The 17859-nt window shown below is 49.2% G+C and overlaps 1 protein-coding gene across 1 annotated transcript in view; it reads left to right on the top strand.

Annotated features, from left to right (window-relative positions):
• Positions 1-17859, top strand: part of DRGX (dorsal root ganglia homeobox) — a 31483-nt gene that overhangs the window by 13550 nt on the left and 74 nt on the right. Inside the window, exon 6 of the mRNA XM_047759566.1 lies at positions 17668-17859. This exon is cut by the window's right edge and continues 74 nt beyond it. Within this exon, the coding sequence (XP_047615522.1) occupies positions 17668-17859 (192 nt within the window). The remainder of the gene's footprint in view (positions 1-17667) is intronic.

Below are 17859 nucleotides of genomic sequence, written 5' to 3'. Positions count from 1 at the left end.
CTAGGCGTTGTTGTGACAGATGTGAGGTCCTTGCCGGGGAAACATTGACAGAGCCTCCAGGGGTGTTTGTGGGGTCACTTGGGGGTTGTGGAGGTAGTTTGCTGAGCTCCATTAAGTGCTGGTCCTTGAAGTCCTTAGGTCTGTTAAGTAGCTGTGTGGGCATTTACTTGCATGGAAACACTTCGGCTTTGACTATGCTCCGAAAACAGGAACTTCCTTGGGATATTGGCTCTCAGCTCCTGGGGCAGGAGGCGCTGGGAGGAGGAAAAAGGGCAAGCAGGGGCGGGTCGAAGGTGCTGGATGTAGAGGGATTGTGAGGGTAGGGGGCCTCCCAGAGTGCAGAGCTGTGTGGTGGTGCCACGCCCCGTCTCCAATGTAAGTGGGTGAACAGGCTGGGCCCTGGCAGTTTTGTGACTATGGCCCAGAGTGCAGCAGTGGATTTAGACTCTGTTTTTTCATTTTTAGATTGTGGGGGGAAGTGGGCCAGAAGAGATGCCAGGGAACAGATTTCTCAGCCACTTTGCTGAGCTTTAGAACCCAGACTGATAAGTCAGTAGCGGAAAACTTTGGATTATGATTTTCTTAGGAAATTAGAGGCCCTCATTTTCATCCCTTGGAGATAATTGTTGAGGGCAGGGGCTGAGGTTCGGAAGTAGCTGAGAGCTAGGGAGACCTAGTTGGGGCTGGGACCATCTATCTTTGGAGAATGCCCACAGCTCAGAATTGCCACAGCACACACTGAGCTGGCTTGGTGGTTCTGCCTCAGGCCAGGAAGAAAAGGCAGAGACCTTCCAGAGTGTCACCCTCTGCCACATCCAGTGCCCTGGGGACTGTGCTTTGCTGCCAGGTCTCCGGTAGGGCAGGAGGCTGAGATGCAGTCCTGAGGCTGGAGTGCTGGGGACACCCCGTCAGCAGGCTCAGGGTTGGGGTGTGTGGGTGGGGTTTGCACAGAAGGATGTCTGGCAATCAGTAACTAGAGATAGGTGGGAGTGGGGGTGGCATTCTTGAAGGACAGGAGGTTATGGCCCTTCTGGGGTGTCTGGTTAAGTGGGGTGTCGACATGTGGAGGTGGGGCTGTAGTCTCCAGGCTCTCTGCTGGGCAGGTGTCTGGATGGGTGTTGGGCTGTACCCATCAGAGCAGGTCAGAAAGTGCCTACCGGGGGCCAAGCCAGGTAATCGAAAACCAGGCACTTGTGGAATGTTCCTCCTTTAATTATGAAACAGCCAACTAGCACAGTGGCTTCAAGCAAGGGCTCTGAATGGGCTGCTTGAATCCTTCTTCCATTCTCTAGCCACATAAGTCTTGAATAAAGTCTTGGGACTTTCTACCTCTGTTTCCTCATCTGTAAATGGGGATCTTCACTATCATAGGACTGAAGTCAGAAGACTGAAGGAGGAAAGTGTGAGTTAGAACATCTGAGGCTCTGAGACCAGTGGAAAATGTGAACAAATACTATCATTATTAACCGGATTCCTCTAGTCCCATTTCCAAGTCACTGGGTCCCACTTATCTTTAACAGACCCAATGAAATGTCTTTCTCCCAGACCTCTCCATTCCTCTGAACCTTATGGCCACTGACTTTCACCGTTTCCTTGTAATGCCCATTGTTCCTATTCTTGGTGGTAATGGGGGCTCCTTCTTGTTCTATTAGGATTTGCTGGTCACGGTGCCCATTCCCTCCCTGGAACTTCACGCAGCCAGTGATGTGCTTTACACTCTGGGGTGGTCAGAGAGGGCCCATCCCGGCCAGGCATGCAGTCATTGTGTTTCCGTTTTGGGTGTTCCACCGAAAATAAAAAAGCAGAGGGACCCTGCCCCATGAAGCCAGGGTTTGTAAAGCAGTAAAGGGGTGTCTGAGAGAAAAGCCTTTGCAACAGAGTTTTCCTGCACTGTCTTAATGGCCAGGCTTGTGTTCACAATTCATTAGTGCAGAGGAGGTTATTAATGGCCAAGGGAAGCGCTTGGGTTTGTTCCGGGGAAGTGCCGGCCACAGGACGGGCCACAGTTAGCGGAGGGCCTCTCCCTGGTGCACTTAGCCCGGATGCCTCTAATCTGTGATTCGAAGAGCTGGGTGTGAGGTGGAAACTCATTAGAGCTGCCAGGGGAGAGCGTTCATAACTCAGGCAGCCCTCATGCCCCAGAGTCACAGCCACTATCTCGTGCTGGGCGGGGCATCACAGCTGACCTTCCACCACCAGAGGGGGCAGGAGTGAGGGTGGGCAGCCTTCGGGGCAGGCGGGCAGGCATGCGGGGGCACTCAGCTCCTGATGTGGTTCCCTGGAGTCAGGCCTAAGGTGGTAACAGCAACAGAGCAAAAGAGGGAGGTTTAGGCCCTCATATGCTCCCCTCCTCTCTGCTCCTTGGGAGGCGAGATGGCCCTTCCTGTCCCAGGTGAGGTCCTGGCAGGGAGGAGCCCAGAAGCAGACAGACCTGGTCCCAGGTCCAGAACTGAGCTCCGTCAGTCCAGGTCTCAGAGGGTGTAAAGACAGACGGAGATGTCCTGAAGTGCAGTGGGTGCTCGGTAGACGCTAGCAATGGGAGTAGCAGTCCTGGGCCTGCATCTTGCATATGAGGATAAAGGGGGAGCCGAGGGGCAGGGTGTCTGGTGCTGGAAATGGGTCTGGCCATGTCCCTCCTGAGAGCAGGGTCCCTTAGTTAGCCAAGCGTGTGTTCTCTCGGTTTCACATTGGCCCTGGCCCTTGGGCTTCCAGGCCAGGGTAAAACATCCAGAGTCTGAGAGTGGAAGGGCTTTATTGGCTGCTAAACATTTGCCCATGAGGGCAAACCTCAGAGCCAGAGGCAACCTCTTCTTCCTTCAAGACCCCTGAAAGCCTTTGCCCCTTCTTTCTCTTTAATCACTTTTTCCTTTGTGTCGTGATTTAAAAAAAAAAATCACAATTTTAAAAATTGTTGAAAGTGTTTTATTATGAAATATGATAATAAAAACATATGCACCTAGAGCTAAATGAACAATTTTAAGCATCTCTGCAGCCACCCTTCCTCCGGGGCTTTGCCCGCATGCCAGAAGCCCCGGAATCCCCATGCCCTTTCCACTCACATCACTTTCCTTCTGCTTAAAGGAAACCACTGTGCTGACTTTCATGGTCATACAACTTTGCCAGACACCCAAGTAGCCATTTGAAAACAGCACTGTCCAGTCTTAACTTTTTTGACCTGTTCACATATGTACATACTAATGGAATCATACAGTCTGTATTTTTCATTTGGGGCTACTTTGACCCAGCATCATGTTTGGGAGATTTATCTGTGTAATCAGGTTTAGTTGTAAATTCTCTGTGATGTTCTATGTGCATGATTAGATCATCTGCAGATAAAGACAGTTTGCCTCTCTCTTTCCAAGTTGTACAGTCGTGCCTGGGTATCCTTGGGGGCTAAATTCTAGGATGACCATTCCCTGCCCAATACCCAGACCTGCCTAGTCTTAAGTCCCTTATATAAAATATAGGGTAATTAGCCCTCCATATCCATGAGTTTCACATCCGTGGGTTCAATCAACGGTGGATTGATTTCAATTGGTTGGTTGAATCGGGGGAGCGGGGTGAGAAACCCACAGATACAGAAGGGCAGACTATACTTTTTTATTTCTCTTTTTCTTGTCTGCTGGCCAGAACCTCTAGTGTAGCACTGAATAGAAGAATTTTATTTTAATTACTATTAAAAAAAAACCATGTATGCGAATGGATGTTGAATGCTTTTTCTGTTGCTGCTGAGACAATCACATGCTTTTTCCCTCTCAATATATTAATACAGTAAATTACATTGATTGATTGTTTAATGTTAAACCAAATGTGCCTTCCTGGACTAAGGACAAATTAGATGTGACATACTATCCTTTTTATATATCGCTGGATTAGCTGATATTTTGTGTAGGGTTTTTGTGCCTATGATCATGAGGAAACTGGCTCGTGATTTTTTGTTCTTATAATCTCCATACCACGTTTCAGAATTCTTTTAATTGACCCGCAAACTTAGGATAATAAAAGCAGCGGTAGCACTGCCCAGGTGTTTTATTATCTCTCCTGATGCTGAGTACTGGCGGGGCTCAGCCGGGCAGTTCTGCTGCTGCTTTTGCCTGGGGTGTCTCACGAGGCAGCTGTCAGATGGCAGCTGGGCTGACACATACAAGATGGCATCCTTTCTGTGCCTGGTGCCTTGGCAGGGACGTGGGCAGAGTGGGAGTGCCCCTCCCCCCACCTCTCTCCCCGTGATGAGCCTGCTGGGAGCTGGATGGCATTTGGGGCCCAAGGATGTAAAACCAAAAGATGCCAGGTCTTCACTCAGAACAGGCACAGTGTCCCTTCTGCTGCATGCCATTGATTAGAGCTGCTTACAGAACCAGTCCTGACTCAAGTGGAGGGAACTGCACACAGAGGTGAATATTGGGAGGGTGGTTCATCGAAGACCCTCCTTAAAGACTGACTGTGCAGGTATTGAGGCTACTCTGGTTTCGAGACATGAATTGGGATGTTGGTTTTTGAAGCCACCTAACTTCCTCATCTTGATTCTAAGCACGTTGAGGGCATTGGCCACATCTGACTCACCTCTAGACCCTTCCAAGCCATTCCCTTCTGCCCGTAATGCAGTTTGGTGCAGAGTGAAACATAGTGAGGTGGGGGAAGAAGGAAAGGAGGTCGTGCTGCTCTGGGGCTGGAACACCTGCCTCTCTTGGGAGACCCCAGTCTGCTGGCTCTGGCCCTGCACCACTGCTCGTCTGCTGGGCTCCAGAAACCGCTGGGCCCTTCTGTTCTTCATTCAGCACCCACTGAACACCCTACTTTGCCAGGCTCTGAATGGGAGGCTGAGCATCTGCCAGTGAATTAGACACATCCCTACCCTAAGGGGCTCTCAGGCTGGACACGGGCTTCGAGAGACAGGTCAATCAATGATTCCATCTCATGTGACTCAGTCACATGCTCTTGCAGAGGCCAACAAGGGTGTGCAAGGGATGGGGGAAGCCCAGAGGAGGGAGGAACTCTTTCTCTGTAGGAATGAGGAGGGTTTTCCAGAGGAAATGCTTGTGTTGGGCTTGAAGGAAGCATAGGAGTTTCCCAGTGGGTATGGGCACTCTGGGCAGAGAGAATAGCAGGAGCAAAGGCACTGAGGCTGGCAGGACTTGGATGCTGAGGAAGAGGCAAAGTGTGAGGGTGCATGGAGCCATGGTCCTAGGAGAGGATGGTGTGGCCCCAAGATGAGCCCAGCCTCTGAAGTCAGACTGACCACGGTCCTTTCCTGCCTCCCTCCCATTATAGGGCCAACTTAGGGCAACCCCAGTTGCCACATCTGTAAAATGAGGGTCAGGGTGGCCATACCCACTATAGCCTGTAGCCTGTAGGGTGTATATCTGTGTCCGGTGCATCCAAGTGCCCAGTAGGTGAGGGTGATTGTTGTTAAGGTTATGAGGATGAGGCTAAGGGGTCACTGGGATTTGATTAGCTTTGGGTCTGGACCTCTGGGGCAGAGGATTGTACTGCCTACAGGCATTCACTCCTCAATGGGAGAGGCTCCCAGCCTGAGTTCCGCAGTGTGAGCAGCTCCAGGAAAGCAGCACAGCCTTCCAGGGACTCCTGGCTTGTTTCAGAAGGTGCAGGTGTCTGGGGAACAGGGGACCTGGGAGGTAGAATGGGGTCTGTCCTCCTGGAGGAGGGTTGGATCAGCCCTGGCCCTTCCATGCCTGGTTGACGTCAGGAAGACAAGGTGGAGAACCCTAGCCCTTAACATTTGGAAGGAATCTCCTTGAGGAGTATGTTGCCACTGCTTCCCCAGGATACAGTGGGGGAAACTGAGGCCCAGAGAGGGGCCAGGACTTCCCAAGGTCACACAGTGCCTCTGCCAGGGGTAAGACAAGCCAGGGACCCAAGTGTCCCACCTCCCAGCTCCCCACACCCTGTATTGATTCTGTTCCTTTTACAGGCCCCTGCTGTCATTCTCTGGCTTTAAAAACTGCAACTCACTTTCCAGAAGCCATTTCCTATGGGTGCTGATGGGTTTGCCCTTCCTGCTAATCAATGGGGCCCTGGAGTGCAAGGGAGCTGAGCAGAGGGCTCCTGGCTTGTGCCCAGAGGCAGCGGGGAAGCAGCCTGCCCGTCCAAGTTTCTGGCTGCTTCCCGAAGGAGGGAGGACTGTGCTCCTTGGCATCGGACCACCCAGAACAGTCGGGTCCCTGCCTCTCCTCTGGGTGTGCCAGGGTCCTTGGATCTATGTGCTATCATCATTTGCTTGTCCCTTCAAAGGTGTCCAAGCAGAAATGGGATAGTGGTGATGGCCCTGAGACTGGATCACAGCACAAGGGATGGGTGGCTCAGCCGACTCCTGTCAAGGAGCGTTTGCAGAGTGAATAAGCAGGTGTCAGGATAGTGGGTGCTCACTGGGAATTAAAGACAGGGAGGGCATTTAGCGTCAACTCCCCCAGCATAACCTGTCAAATTCACCTGGGGATTTTGGCATTAATCAGATTGGGTAACTTTGTGATGACCATAGTTTTTCTTTCCAAAGGGTATTGAGGAAGCTTAGAACGTGGGAGATGGCAGCTTGGAGGAATTAAAGTACCACCTACTCCGTCAGAAAAGATAGACTTTCCCCGACCCCTGCTCCCTTCCCCAAATATTCGAGTGTTTACTTATGTCCAAACTGGATGTTTTATCTCAGGGACCAGGACTGTGAGGGTGAGGGTAGGTGAAGGCTTTTAACCCTGCAAGTTTGGAAGGTGAGGTGGGTACAAAAATAAGCACAACTCATGGTAAAGGGGCAATAAAAACAGTAACACAGATGGAAAACAGCACCTCAGGGGTTCCATGGTGGAAGTCGTCTGGGAGGGAATTTGACCCTGTTGTGCATTTGTACATTGGTGAACACGCTTAGCCAAGGCATTTAAAAATCTCTGCTTAGGAGGTCCTGTTGTGGCGAAGCATAGATGAATCTGACTAGGAACCATGAGGTTGTGGGTTCGATCCCTGGCCTCGCTCAGTTGGTTAAGGATCCCTCGTTGCTGTGAGCTGTGGTGTAGGTTGCAGACACGGCTCGGATCTGGCATTGCTGTGGCTGTGATGTAGGCTGGCAGCTGTACCTCCAATTGGACCCCTAGCCTGGGAACCTCCATATCCATGGGCGCAGCCGTAAAAAAAGCGAACAAACAAACAAACAAACAAACAAAAAACCCCCTCCGCTTAAATATTGTAGGTGTCTACTGACACTGCAACCCAGACACCTCTGGTTAATTGTAAGGAACTGGTATTATGAATCACAGAACATGTGTACACACTTACTTTTGCCGTAAAGCAAAAAGAAATGAACTACAGTATTTGTGTGAAAGATCTTATATAAATCCACTGACTTATTTACTCGCTTAATCCTGTTACATTTAATGCAGTCAGTAAGAAATCAGTGTGCAAGAGCTCTACTTGTAGCCAAAATTGTAGTTTGTGTGCCTTTTTATGATGAAAATGTGCTATCGGCAGAGACGAGACAGACCTAACTTAATTTTTCAGTCTCCGTAGTAGATCAATTAAACTGTCAAGGAGATCAAATATTTCAGACTGTATTTATTACATTAAGTATTTATGTTCAGGCCAAGCCTTTAAAGCATGATGTCATTTAGGATTGTAGGCCGATTAGATCAATTCAGCAGAATTTGCTGTAACTTAATGGAAATCTAATTGTGTGTTTTAATTTCATGTTCAGGAGGTAGTAAGTTCTCCAAACTTTTTCAGGTTGCATGTGGGAGCCGGGGGTTCTTGTACGGGCTTTGGTGATGGCACACATGCTAGGGTTAGAGGGAGGCAGGTGTGGCTTTTTGAGGGCTTTGCTGGCTGGTGGGTTGGTCATACCACTGACTTTGTTCCCGGTATGGGAGATGGATGGTGGGTTTTCCAGGGTTGGTCCTCAGCTCTGTGCTCGCCAGTCAATAACTCCAGGGGGCACAGAGGCCATCAGCAGTCATGGTGTCCCAGCAGGGTGCCGAGGACACAGTTCTTATTCCTCAGGGAACGGTCCTAAATCTCATCCCTCATCTCAGGTCCTAAATCCTATCCCGCAGCAGCTGAATGAAAGGAGATAGGACATCATGAGTCCCCAAAAAGTCACTCTTTTTTTTCTTTGTCTTTTTGCCATTTCTAGGGCTGCTCCTGCTGCATAAGGAGGTTCCCAGGCTAGGGGTCCAATCGGGGCTGTAGCCACCAGCCTACGCCAGAGCCACAGCAACGTGGGATCTGAGCCCCGTCTGCAACCTACACCACAGCTCACGGCAACGCCAGATCCTTAACCCACTGAGCAAGGCCAGGGATTGAACCCGCAACCTCATGGTTCCTAGTCGGATTCTTTAACCACTGAGCCACGACAGGAACTCCTCAGCAAGTCACTCTTATTGTGAGAGTGATACTTGGCCAGTTTAGAAAAAGCGGAAAATACAATAAAACCCAAGGAAAAATGTAAAAATCATTCATAATCTTAGCAGCCAGCATCAAATACTGAATCTTTGTCATTGGTATGTTTGCTTTCTTCTCATTTATAAATATAAATCGCTAATAAATTTAAGTATTTTAGAACATATTTAGATGTTAAAAATTTTTTCTTTTCTTTTTTTATTACCCAATGATTTTTTTACATTTATAGTTGTACCACAATCATCACAACCCAATTTTATAGCATTTCCATCCCGGATGGCATTAAAAAGTTTATAAGTATTTTCTGTTTCTAAATAACAGAACTTGGGCTCCTGACTCCACTGTATACCTATGACATCATATGGATATGGTATATGGCTGTACATATACACATATATACTATGTGTATATGTATTGTGTGTGTATATGTTTATTTTCATACATGTACATACATACATACATATAAAATGGGATTATATTGATTTACTGTTTCTTAACCTGCTTTTTAAACTTACTTTATTATTATTATTTTTTATGGCATGAAATAGCATCCTGCAATATAATTTTGTCATAGCTTCAGTGCGTTTAATATGGTATTTATAACTTAGTCAATTCTCTATTCTTGGGTAATTAGGTATTCAGTTTTTTGTTGCTATATGCCACAGTGGGATGACTGCTGTTGTAGCTAATTTAGTCTTTAACCTTTTCATGATTATAGCTTTTCAATAGATTAAAAAACCAAACAAACACGGAGTTCCCGTCGTGGCGCAGTGGTTAACGAATTTGACCAGGAACCATGAGGTTTTGTGTTCGATCCCTGGCCTTGCTCAGTGGGTTAAGGATCCGGCGTTGCCGTGAGCTGTGGTGTAGTTTGAAGACGTGGCTCGGAGCTGGTGTTGCTGTGGCTCTGGCATAGGCCAGCAGCAACAGCTCCGATTGGACCCCTAGCCTGGGAAACTCCATATGCCATGGGTGTGGCCCTAAAAAGACAAAAACAAACAAACAAAATAAACAAACAAAACCTAGAGCCCCAAGACTGGAAATATAGCCATTAAAAGATGAGACTTTTAAAGTTTGTTTGGCTTACCCCTCAAAATTCTGTTGCCAGAAAAATTATTCTTTTTGGTCTGAGGGGAAAGGCATCACCAAGGAATTCATGCATCTGTGAAAACAGGGTGGGGCCTGTGTGCAGTGCAAGGTGGAGGATGCTCATGGCACAGTCCTGCATCTTGAGGCAGATCTCACCATCATTGTGTGTGTCCTTCAGGGGATGCTCAGAGCAAGTTGAGTTCTTCAACTGGTCACTGAATCGAATTGGTAACTGGAATAAGCTGTGGATTGTGACTGATTCTTGTCCTTTATTTTGTATGAGGGACCTGTAATTTGTGATTGTTGGAGAACTTGTTGCTAGGTGCTTTATAGAATTTCTCCCAAGGTAGGTGTGTCACCCCCTCTTACAGATGAGAAAGCTGGAGCTTGGAAAGATGGTGAGAAGGCCCATGGCTGGTTAACAGTGGAGTCAGGAGCCCAAGTTCAAAGCCCACTTTCTTCCTCCTCAATAGGTCACATCTGGCCTTCTGACCAGAGAGATCCTATCGCCACCCTCATTTTATAGGATTTTGATAATAATGACTTGGGCTTGGGGTAGACGTTTTCTAAAGCGTCTGTCACTAGCCTGGTGTCTGTCACTACCCTGATGTAATAAAAAGGAGAACAGAGCCTCCGTCGCGGCCAACTCAAGGTGACCCTATCACTAGATGCAGGCTTGGGGAGGTTTTCAAAGCCCTTTCAAATATCGCCTCTTAGGATGGTTCTTGTTTCGGCCAGTGATGGAGGGCTTCCGGCCATCCAGAGGGGTGCTGCTTTGCTTGCTTTGTACTAAATGGCCCTGGTTTACTGTGCATGTTGAGTTTTTTGGCTGTTTTATAAATTTTGGTCTCTTTTCTCAATATCACCCATCCATGTGTCTGCCATTAGCAGCCTCATTGCTTTCTAGTTTGTGGCAGCCTTGGGAGTCAAACAACATCCGTCAGCAGTGCGCTTGGAAGTCTAAGCACTTGGTGAGGCCTTGAGTCTGCTCTTCACGAGCAAAGTGCATGTGCTCTGGGGTCTGGGCTTTTACCTGGTAACTCTTTACCTGCCATCCTGAGCATCGAAAAGGCTGCATTGCTACTTTGCTACCTCTTGTTTTCAGTTGTGCTCTTGGTCGAGGAAGTTGTTTGGCCAGAGGCCGAAGGAGAAATCGCGTATTGCTTTTGGTGCTGTGAAATTATAGAGAAATCAAGAGTTAGGTCTAAAAGGATCTTGTTTGAGGAAATCTTTTTTTTTTTTTTCCTGTGTTAAAAAAATGGTTAAGGGAATTAAGGGAGATCCTGGTTGTTGGACAATTTAAGTTTGATTGAAATCAATTAAAATTCTGAAAACATGTTAAAGTTGGAGAGAGAACTCAGCTTCATGATTCACATCCAATTCTAAAGCCACTCATTTTTTGTTGAAAGGGATTTAAAAATTTGTGCAATAGCCCATAATGTCATCAAGATTCTCTACAACATCCTGTCACGGGGCCTTCAGGTATTTTGACCAGAAATCCATCACCCCCTGGAGAGATCCTTCTGTATATGCTCAGAATGCTGATTGTAAAGAAAAGAAAACCCCTCTTTCTCTCACTCCACCCACTGCTTCTAATCTACCAGCACCCAGAAAGGCAGTTACTTCATATCCACTGCGCCTTGGAATCAACTCAGCGAAATAGCTCCACTCTTTCACTTTTCACTTTTCTCTCTCCCCTCCCTCTTGCTGGCCTGATGATTTACCCTCCCTTTTCCTGAAGCTTCTGCCTCTGTTAAGGCAACCCACAACCATACGCCATCACAGTGAACTTTCCGTGGAGTCATGTTGACCACACACTCTACTGCTGAGACACACCCCCCCTCTGGACAGTTGGATCGCTGGGTGCAGATCATAGACTTTACATGTTTCCCTGATAAATACCATTGAATTAGAGTTGTCTCTTTGTTCACCCTTGGTCTTGTCTGTTGTCCTCTCTCAGTCTTGCCTACATCTGCCTTCTGGATCGGCACCTCTTCCATGCTCTTTTCCAGGGAAGGGCAGGGCAGAGAGAAGGGGTTCATTTTTTTCCCCTGTATTCCTTGATGTGGCCATTTAGACATTAATCTACCTCTAATCATTGCCTCCCTTTGATGGACATTTCTGCTGCTGTTCAGCTTTAGGGTGTAGATGAGGAAAGAGGGTGATATCCGTAAGGGGCTTCACACCCAAGACTTTTGTTGGCCTGGGTGCATCTCTCAGGGTCTGCTGCCCTGCTGTGGGAGTCCCCACCCAAGGTCATGGTGCAGCCAGGGGACAGAAGCAGGGCTCAAAGGAGGTGTGCAAACCATGCAGTGCTTCTTCAGCCAGAGACACGTGGGTGGGTTGGGTTGAGGGTGCTGCCCCCGGATGTGTGTGGGTGGCCTGGGACACTTTGGAGGTCCCGAAGGAGCCATAAAGGGGTCCTAGCCTCAGGCAGTCATCGTCTTTCCGATGACCTTAACCTGAGCTCTCTTTTGGCTCTTCTAAGCTTATTTTAAAAGTTTTCGTTTATTTTTAATTTTGGTAAAACACACATAGGATAAAATTTGCTATCTTAACCACGTCTAAGTGTAAAATGTTAAATGCGCTTCCATTGTTGTGGCCGTCACTTCCATCTGTCTCCAGAACTCTGTCGTCTTCCCCAAATTGGCACTCTATACCCATTAACCATTAACTCCTTACCCCGCTCCCCCCAGCTCCTGGCAACCATCATTCTACTTTCTGACTCTTTGAATTTGACACTAGGCACCTTATACACATGGAATTATACAGAATTTGTCTTTTTCTAACTGGTTGAGTTCACGTAGCATAAAGTCCTTGCGCTTCACCCATGTTGTAGCCTGTGTTGGAATTTCCTTCCTTTTTAGGGTTGAATGATATTCCACTGTATGCATAACCCTTATGGTTTTTAACCAGAGTCTCCCAAAGCCCCTGGGTTCATCTGGCCCTCAGTTTCCCCATGTCTAGTGTTGGGGGGGTGAACCAGGTGAGCCACACAGACGCTGTCCCCCCTGCAGCCTCTGTTCCATGCATTAGCTTCTTTCTTTTACCTCTGAATCTGGCTTTTTCAGGCCAGCAATGTAGCTATTGGTGGCTTTTGTGGGGCCCAGCCTGTTGTAGGTGTGACCTCACTGGCGTAGGCTGTAGATCTGGGAGGCTCTGTGTTGTCCAAGTGACACATCTTCATCTTGCAGGTGACATATTCATCACCGAATCACAGACTAGCTGACTCCCCCTTTGATGCTGACAACAGGGCAAGGCCTTGCTGGGGACAAGACACACATGCTGAGCCTGTCTCTTCGGGCTGGCCTGACATGAGGTCAGCTGCCTCTCCACAACCCCCAACAGCCCACAGCCCCAGTCAGGCCCCCGTCAGACCCCCAACCCCTCATAGCCCCTCCTCAAATGTGCTGGGGGTGGAGGTCTAATTTCAGCCTTCCCTCTTCTGAACATTCATTTAAAACAAAAGTGGTATTGCTGTGTTTAAAAGAAACTCACGGGTATTATAGAAAAATGAGAAAAATTCAGAATAGACACAGAGAGGAAAATCTTCAGTATTCTCATTGCTGAGAGGGTTCTCCGTTCCCTGTGTTCTGTTCTCTTTGGTGTGAGCTCCCTGGGCTCATGGCACAGGCATGGTTCCCAGCAAAAAAACTGCAAACCCTCAGGGCTGAGACTGCTGTCAGTGTGTGGCTGTTACTGTGTAGAACCCTGAGACACAGGGTTTGACCCCATATAACTTTTTGTTTGTTTCCTGCCCTCGCTGGAAACATCACCAGGCTAGAGCTGTAGGGCTGTGGAACGGGGTCTCAGAATTCCCTCTGTGAATCGGACACTTGTGGTTTGTCTCATGTTCATCTTGTGCTGCCTGCTTTATTGGCCCCTGCATCAAAACTGAAGCGAGGGTGGAGGATAATGTGAGAAAAACAATATATATGTATGTGTGACTGAGGCACTTTGCTGTACAGCAGAAATTGACAGAACATTGTAACTCAACTATAATGGAAAAAATTAAAATCTTCAAAAAAAAATTGAGGGAGTTCCCATTGGCTCAGCAGGTTATGAACCTGACTAGTATCCATGAGGATGCAGGTTCGATTCCTGGCCTCGCTCAGTGGGTTAAGGATCCAGCATTGCCGTGAGCTGTGGTGTAGGTTACAGACACGGCTTGGATCTGGTGTTGCTGTGGCTGTGGTGTAGGCTGGCAGCTGCAGCTCCGATTGGACCCCTAGTCTGGGAACTTCTATGTGCTGTAGGGGGGTGGCCATAAAAGACAAAAAAAAATTGAGGCAGGAAGTGACTGCCACTGCATATTAACCTCCTATTAGGCTAGAGGAGAAGGGAAAGGCCACCAGAAGGTCGTGGTCCCACTTCTGCAATAAACTGTGTGAACTTGGGTAGTTATTGTAGCCTCGTTTCCTTACCTGGAGTCTAAGGACGAATGATGCCCACCCCTCCCCACTCAGGGTGGCCAGAATGGTAATGAGAGGCCACAGTGGGTGCTCATGAGGGTGAGCTTCCTTTTGCCTCCAAATAGGCTTGGAAAGGAAGAGTAAGATGCCCAAATATGCCTCAGGGGAGAGAAGGGAGCCTAAGCCCTGGACAGGAGGGTGGGGACCGCCCAGCTGCTGGCCTAGGTGACACTGCTGCAGCTACCTCCCAAAGGCTGGTCCTATAAGTAGGTGCCGGGGCTGGGCGGCCCTCCCCTGCCTTCCTCCTTCCAGTACAGATATTTCCCAAGGGGATGGCCCATTCCAGGCACAGTGCTAGGGGTTGGGACAGAGTAGTGAATGTGACAGAAAGATACCTGCCCACTTGGGGTGTTCCGGGGTAGACAGACAGCAAGCCAGTCACAAACCATTAGTGATCCACCTACCGATTGTGGCCAGTGCCATGAAGAAGCGAGCTGCATGTTCTGAAGGAGTGTAACCGGGGGGCCTGCTCTGGATGGGGGGGTCCCCAAGGGCTCCCTGAGGACGAGATGGTCCAATGGAGCCCTAAAGAGAGAGAGGGAGCCCCACACTGGAGGGAGGGTCTTTTCACTTCCAGGCAGAGGCTGGAGAAGGGCTCAAGGGAGGGGGAGGAAAATGTCTTCTTTTGAGGCAGACAGACACAGTGGTTTAGGAGATGGCCCTCTGCCTGGTATGGGGTCCACCAGCCCTGCCACTTAGTATTCAACCTCAGTTTCCTCATCTGTTAAATGGGAAGATGATAGAGGCCACTTCCTAGAATTATTCCAAACCTGAGAGGTGTGAAGGCACGATATGCTTACCATCATGGTGCCTGGTACATATGAGTGAATACAGCTCCTGTATAGGGCTTCTCTGTGTTGGTAGTTTGAGCATCTGAAAGGAGGCCTGGGCAGCACACGAGAAGGAGGAGGAGAGGGCGGTGGGGGCCCCAGCAGGCAAGGGCTTGAAGGCCACAGGGAGGAATATGGACTTTGGTTCCCAAATATTCCCTCTTTGTGATGCTGCTTCTTCCAAAGCTGGTGAGCACTTTCAGAAGAGCCCAGAGGGGCTGGCTTTGCTGCCCCCTCCCATGTCTCAGGTCTCAGGGACAGGCACTGAATCCCCCTGTTCTTGGCAGTGGGATCGGGCTCTAGAGCCAGCTGAGGCTGTCTCGGGGCAGAGGCTATGATGAGGCATGTCTCCCATGGGAATCCCATCTTGGGGGAGTGGGGTGGAGGCACCCTTTGACCTGTCCAGGGGCTCAGGGCTTCTCTCAAATTGTCATGCCAGCAGCTGAGTCCACCTACCTGGGTGCAAGCCTGTGTGACTCCTGCCTCCCCACCTGCCCATGGGGTGGTGCCAGCTTTGCTCAGTTCTCCCCTCAGAGAGGCCAACAGGACCTTTGGATTCCATGGCCAGACTCTCATATCCCCATTCTCTCCACCATTCACATACATACACGCCTTTCTGTTGGTCTCCATCTTGGAAATGGCACCTCCATTCATTCATTCATTTGTTTGGGTGCTCAGGCCCAAACCTAGGTGTCATCTGTGAATCCTTCTTTTTCCATCACCCTCCACCCACATCCATGGGCAATTTACACAGGCCCTCACCTTCAGCATAAACCCAGAATCTGGCTCCTTCTCCCCTCTAGCCATCTTGGGCAAAGCCACCGTCAGCCAGATCTGCCTTACCATGGTAGCCTCCCCAACCCCTCCTGGATGCGGGTAGGTTTATGACACTCTGCTCCGACCCGCTGAAGCTTCTCCTCACTGCCTGGCTCTGGTGGCCCCCGATTAGCTCTGCCTGGCTGTGGTGGCCCCCGACTCATCTGCTACCCTCCTCCCCTGCAGCCTCTGGCTCTGGTCACTTTGAACGCTCTGCTGTTTCCTGAGCAGGTGACTTCCGTCCCCACTTCAGTGCCATTGCCCTGGTCTCCCTAACTGTCTCGCTCTCTCCTGGGCATTCACATGTCTGTTTCTCTAATGTTGCACTCAGATCGCTGCCGAGCATCACACGCCATTCACCTAGTATTTACCACTGCCTGCCTTTGCATGAGGGGTGCACAGGCTGCGTGTGCCTTTCCACTAGAACCGTGCTCCATGACACTGGGGGTCTTGCTGCGTTATTCCTGCTGAGTGGTTACTAGGGCCAAGAACAGTGCCACCTGCTCATGGGACAGTCATCGAATGAGTGCACAATTGAGGATGATCTGTGAAAAGGGAGGCTCCTCAAATTCGGCATGGCAGAGCGTTCTCCTGGCCCTGATCTTGGAGTGGGTCAGGCAGTGCCGGCCAGCAGGATGGGGGCTGGGCCGTTGTTCCTGAGCCCCATTCCTCACCTCAGACCTGCGCTGAATGCTTTCCAAACTGAGGCCTTTAGAGGTTCTCAAATCTTAGTTTACAATGCCCCGAGGGTCTCTTAAACCTCAGGTTAATGTTTCCTGACTCTCTCAGGCTGTAAAAAATACCTACCAGTTCACAAGGAGGTCCCTGGTGGTCTAGTGGTTAGGATTCAGCACTTTCACCACTGCAGCCCAAGTTCACTCTCTCATCTAGAAACTGAGATCCCACATCAAGCTGCTGCATGCTGCAGCCAACCCCCCAAAAAACAAAAACAATAAACCCACCTCCAGTTCTTTTCATTAAATTGTTAGGTCCAAACACCTCAGTAAGTGTTGATGTCCAAACAACTTAGCAGTCATTTGAAAAATAAGACTTATAAATTTAAAGAAAATTAAATACACACACACACACACACACACACACACACACAGACACACACACACACACACACGCTTTTTAGGGCCTTACCTGTGGCATATGGAAATTCTCAGGCTAGGGGTCAAATTGGAGCTGCAGCTGCCAGCCTACACCACAGCCACAGCAATGCAGGATCCGAGCTGCATCTGCAAGCTGCTCCATAGCGCACAGCAATGCCGAATCCTTAACTCACTGAGCGAGGCCTGGGATTGAACCTTCATCCTTATGGACACTGTGTCTGGTTCTTAACCCACTGAGCCACATTAGGAACTCTAATGTTTTTCTTTTATTCTTAAATAGCTACTGTTACTTCCTAACGGGATGTACACCCAATGGGCATTGCGCACGTCTCTAAACTTGGAATCACATTGGGCGTGACCACTCCTCATTTTTATGTTCCATATGGATTTTGCGTAGTGCTTGCAAAATCCAGCTTCACAAATACATGACATCTTTAAAAGGAGAGCAGTGAGATCTTCTGTTGGAGCTATGAACTGCCTTGCCCAGCAGCTTGCATGGTGTCCTACAGATGTAGTTGGCTTCTCCTTGCCTTTGGCGATTTAAAATATTCTTTCAGGGCCTCTGTGAGTTCTTAGAGGTACTTTGGCACACAGTTTGGGGAGTGTGGGATTACTTACTTGGAGCCTCATAATGATCCTATGAGATGGGTATCATTTCATTTTACAGAAGGAGAAGCCAAAGCCCAGAGAAGTCAAGATATTGGCCTAAGGTCACACAGCTGGTTGGTAAGGGAACCAAGACTGGTCAGTTCTCCCTGATACTATGGTAATCCCTTGGACCATCAACTCCATCTTGACTTGTGCTTCTTCGGGATGCTGAGCACTTGTCACCTCTCCCTTTAGTGTTTGGAACTAAATAGAATCAATCAACCCCTTGCCCCTACCCCAAATCGAGAGCCCGAAATGTGGACAGTGATGACAGCCTGTTGTTTTTCTTCCTTCCAGGGGGCCCACTGTGCTCTTGCTGTGTCCCAGACCCCATGGGGCTCTCCTTCCTCCCCACCTACGGCTGCCAGAGTAACCGCACGGCCAGCGTGGCCGCCCTGCGCATGAAGGCTCGCGAGCACTCGGAGGCCGTCCTGCAGTCGGCCAACCTCCTGCCGTCCACCAGCAGCAGCCCCAGCCCCGCGGCCAAGC

This window comes from Phacochoerus africanus, chromosome 15, assembly GCF_016906955.1.
Source record: "Phacochoerus africanus isolate WHEZ1 chromosome 15, ROS_Pafr_v1, whole genome shotgun sequence".
NCBI lineage: Eukaryota > Metazoa > Chordata > Mammalia > Artiodactyla > Suidae > Phacochoerus > Phacochoerus africanus.
Note: the sequence above shows the minus strand (reverse complement) of the source record. Positions and strands in the feature narration are given on the sequence as shown.